Source organism: Ceratina calcarata, unplaced genomic scaffold, assembly GCF_001652005.2.
Source record: "Ceratina calcarata isolate Rehan_Ccalc_2016 unplaced genomic scaffold, ASM165200v1 scaffold498, whole genome shotgun sequence".
NCBI classification, from domain to species: domain Eukaryota; kingdom Metazoa; phylum Arthropoda; class Insecta; order Hymenoptera; family Apidae; genus Ceratina; species Ceratina calcarata.
Genome location: NW_017174207.1, coordinates 10847 through 14676, shown reverse-complemented (window position 1 = coordinate 14676; position 3830 = coordinate 10847). Strand labels below are relative to the sequence as shown.

The 3830-nt window shown below is 34.8% G+C and overlaps 1 protein-coding gene across 4 annotated transcripts in view; it reads right to left on the bottom strand.

Moving 5' to 3' along the window:
- PIG-A (phosphatidylinositol glycan anchor biosynthesis class A) overlaps nt 1-3830 on the bottom strand; it is a 9400-nt gene that overhangs the window by 3194 nt on the left and 2376 nt on the right. Inside the window, exons 5-9 of one of the 4 annotated variants that reach the window (XM_018029819.2) lie at nt 3599-3830; nt 3223-3520; nt 1795-2155; nt 1615-1716; nt 7-1414 (exon numbers count right to left, since the gene is read on the bottom strand). In XM_018029819.2, coding sequence (XP_017885308.1) covers nt 1645-1716; nt 1795-2155; nt 3223-3520; nt 3599-3830 — 963 coding nt within the window. In that variant the 3' untranslated portion in view covers nt 7-1414; nt 1615-1644. Of the gene's footprint in view, nt 1-6; nt 1415-1546; nt 1717-1794; nt 2156-3222; nt 3521-3598 lie in introns of those variants that run through there. The other 3 variants (XM_018029818.2, XM_026816216.1, XM_026816215.1) reach the window with 3 other exon arrangements.

The following is a 3830-nucleotide window of genomic DNA, read 5'->3' as shown; positions in this document are numbered from 1 at the left end:
GAGAAATTTGGTTGTTAATTATTAAGCAGTAATTAAAGAAATCTACAGTCCTGATTAATTAGGTTTCGAGATATTAAACTGCAAAATTTGTTAATTCTTCAAGAGTACAAATGGAGAGGACAGCACTGGATTCTTGTAAGTCTTTTAAAATGGATATGGCTTGAAATAGGATCGCCTGGCATAGAAGACAATATTTTTCCGCATTATATAAAGAATTTTCAACAACGTGAGAAATTTTTAACAATTTCTCCATCCATAATTTATATTAAATGAAAATTATGTCCCAAAGGACAATAATAAGGTACAATGGACAAAACAGTTAGGAATAGGGATGCTAGGGATGGGTAGGACAGAGGTCAAGATGAATGAATATTTTACATAAGATAGAATTGGGTGAGTTAATTATGTTAATAGCGTTAAGTAGACTGCGGATGTTTATGCATTTATGGGAATTTTTAATAATTTACATAGACACGGTATGTAGTAATATATAAATAAATACGAAACATACAAAGTAAAATTTATAGAGAAGACAAATGTTTATAGACAATTCGTTTTTTTAATTTTATTCATAAAAATCCGCAATCTGAGGATGCTAGTTCGTCACTCAACATAATTCTCAATTAAATGCAATAATACATATAACAGAAGTAATTTCAGATATTAGAAACATTAAATGCATTTTCTTCATTGAAAAGAGTTTTAAAATCCTTGAAAGAAGTTAGCAAATTTTGGAATGGAATATCTCAAAACCTAATTTTTGAAATAAGACAAATCGACCAGATTCCCGTATACAAACATGTTTTACCTTTGGAAGCGCAATAAATATCTAACTAAGCGAACAAGGAGAAGTGTTGCATGGAGTTCAGTCAAATTTCAGAAAGTATTATCCTTTGTGATAGCTAGATCGTACGTATCTCAAGCAGCTTAATCGCAACAAGATTCCCTTCTGTGCTTCCATTTCTCACTTCGTAAAAATTAGTTAGTCTTTGAATTCAACATCTCAAACTCTAATTAAAATCGACTTTACACATGAAAGATAAACGAAATCATCTTGAAAATTGCTATCAAGTAATACAAAAAGAAATACATAGTCCCATTTGAAAAATCAAACTTGACCATCGTATCTCATTAAATAATAACATTAAAAAGAATTCGTTTTCATTAAAAAATCCACCTATTTGAACCATGCAAGTTCTATTTAAAAACTATCTCACATAACCAGCGTTGCCATGAAAAGTCGCAAGGGATTTCATCTCTTCCGTCGTTTCTACAACACAATTATAACACAACACAATTATAACACAACACAACTTATAACACAACGTTTCTTCGATTTAACTACTATTTCTCTGTTGTGCCTCAATGTCTCTCACGCTCTACCCTTCAAACGGTAGGCTCCGTGTTATTTTCCCTAAAATCGGACAAAATCCTTTGATATAGCAACGCTGTTCATAACTTAGGATATAAAAAACTCTTCAATATCTCGGAAAACTTGTATTAAAACGGGGCAAATGTTTCATAATAAAAGAGAAATGCTAGGCAGTATATGTATACGGTATACTTGCAAATTTGTACGATCGTCTGGGAAGATTTATTTAACGATCATCGTACCAACAGGAATGTATTCGTATGTACATCTAATTACTCTTCTTTCCCTTCTCCCTGAGGATGAATCACGTTAATTTCGGTGTAATCTTTCGCAACGTCAATATACTAAAACGTATCTTCTATTAATAATAATAATAATAATGAACGATAACGAACACCTTACTAATTATAAGTTCAACTTACCTTTCTCGGCACAAGAACTTCTAAACCTTGTAAAATGATATAACACAACGACACAACAAGCAAATACGCTAACACACCGCTGCGGACGTAACTAGCCAATTGTTGGCCTAACTTCTTCTCGTCCTCTTTTTTCACTAGATTATAAACAACCTCGGTTCTCCTTGTAATATTGAACCAATTATAATACAAACTTATTCTTTTATGCGTTTCTAATGGACATCTCGTGTTGCCTTCTTTGTAATCAGATATGGCAGACTCTAGTCCCTCGATAAGACCAGGCACCGTGGGTTCTACCAAGTAAATCAAATCCGAAGGCAACACTTCAGGTATTCCGCCGACCTTCGTCGAAACAACTTGTAAACTGCAACGAACGAAAACGAGCTATGTTAATTATAATTAATTATTATTAGTATTACAGACTTTTATGTAAAATAAAATGTTACAGCGTATTTGAATTCCTTATGAATGCATAATTACACAAACTTCATTTTGTAATATTCATTATGTGATTTTTGCAGAGTTTCTCATGCCAGGAACGAAACCGAGAACTGCATTTGTACAGAGCGTTAAGAAATTATATAGGATGATTCTACACTCTCGATTTGGTAAAAATCGAACCAAGGAAGGTGCCGAAAAATTGACTTTGACCATGAATTTCAAGGTCAAAAGGTCAACACTTCTTTTTAAATTGCGTCACTTTCTATTCGCTCATCAGTAACTGATCGACATCTGTTTCGTTCACGTTATGTGGATTTGTAAAGTACGATGCAACTTAAAATTGTTGACCTTTCGACCTTGAAATTCAAGGTCAGATTCAATTTTGCGGCACGTTGGTTCAATTTTTACTAAATCGAGGATATAGAATCATCTTATGGTAATCCTGACATATAATTTCTTGACACTCTATGTAGAATGTATCAAAAATTGATTCAACGTTCAAGGACAAAATATTAGATGTGAAATGCATGTTAGTAGTTCTGTCTTTATTAGTCTTTCTCAGATTTTAACAGCCATGGATCTCTGTTTCTTATAAAACATATTTAAAATACACAAAATATGAATGGTTCATTGGCATTAGAAATTCTATGAGAATCACGTAGTAGATATTGCAAAAAATGAAGAAAGATTCTTTGTTGGACTGTGTAATCGTTATAGAAAGATCAGAATCTTAGATTGCAGGACAGGACAAAAACGAGAGGAGTTGGAACAGCAAATCGAGGAGGTAAACGTAAAAAGGCAAAAGAAGGAACAAGCTAAGCAAATGGAAGAAATAAAACGCAAAAATAAAGAAACTAGGAAAAGGGAAGAAAAGCCTAAACAGAAAGAAGAAGGAAAGAAACGTGAAGAAGAAGAGCAACGAAAATTGGAAGAGAAAGTCTTTTTTCGTTAGACTGTGTCATTAATGAAATCATGTAAATTAAATTTTACCCGCAGGACGCCGCCTCGACGATCGCCATGCAATACGCTTCGGTCAAGCTTGTATTCAGGAATATGTGGCCTTTGTTCAAGACCGACCCGATCTGTGAATGATCCAAGCTACCGAGCAACGTGACTCTGTGCTGCAACAGATTTCTCTCCCGCACTTCCTCTATCAGCCACCTCTTAGGGCCGTCCCCGGCGATTAGAAATTGCACGTCCTCGTACCGACTACAAATATCGGGTATGATACGAGCTAATAAATCGACACCTTTGCGATATACTAGTCGCGACACTATGACTATCGTGACTATAATTGACAATAACAAGCATTGTTAGTTCAATTACGTATGTCTGTCTGGATTTTACGAGGAAACGTGAAACTTACTAAAATCATTGTCTCGTTTACTGGTATCTGGCATGAACAACGTAGTGTCAACTGCGTTCGGAATGACGGATACTTTCTCCTTTTGAACCTTTGCTCTTAGAACCGTATTCTCTTTCCCTGTGTGAGACACGCATATGCAGTGGTTGCAATCGGCTAATGATATCTCCAAAAATTTGTTCGTTAAAATCGCAGACGCGTCCGCGAAGCCGAAAAGCGAATGATCTGTGAAAAT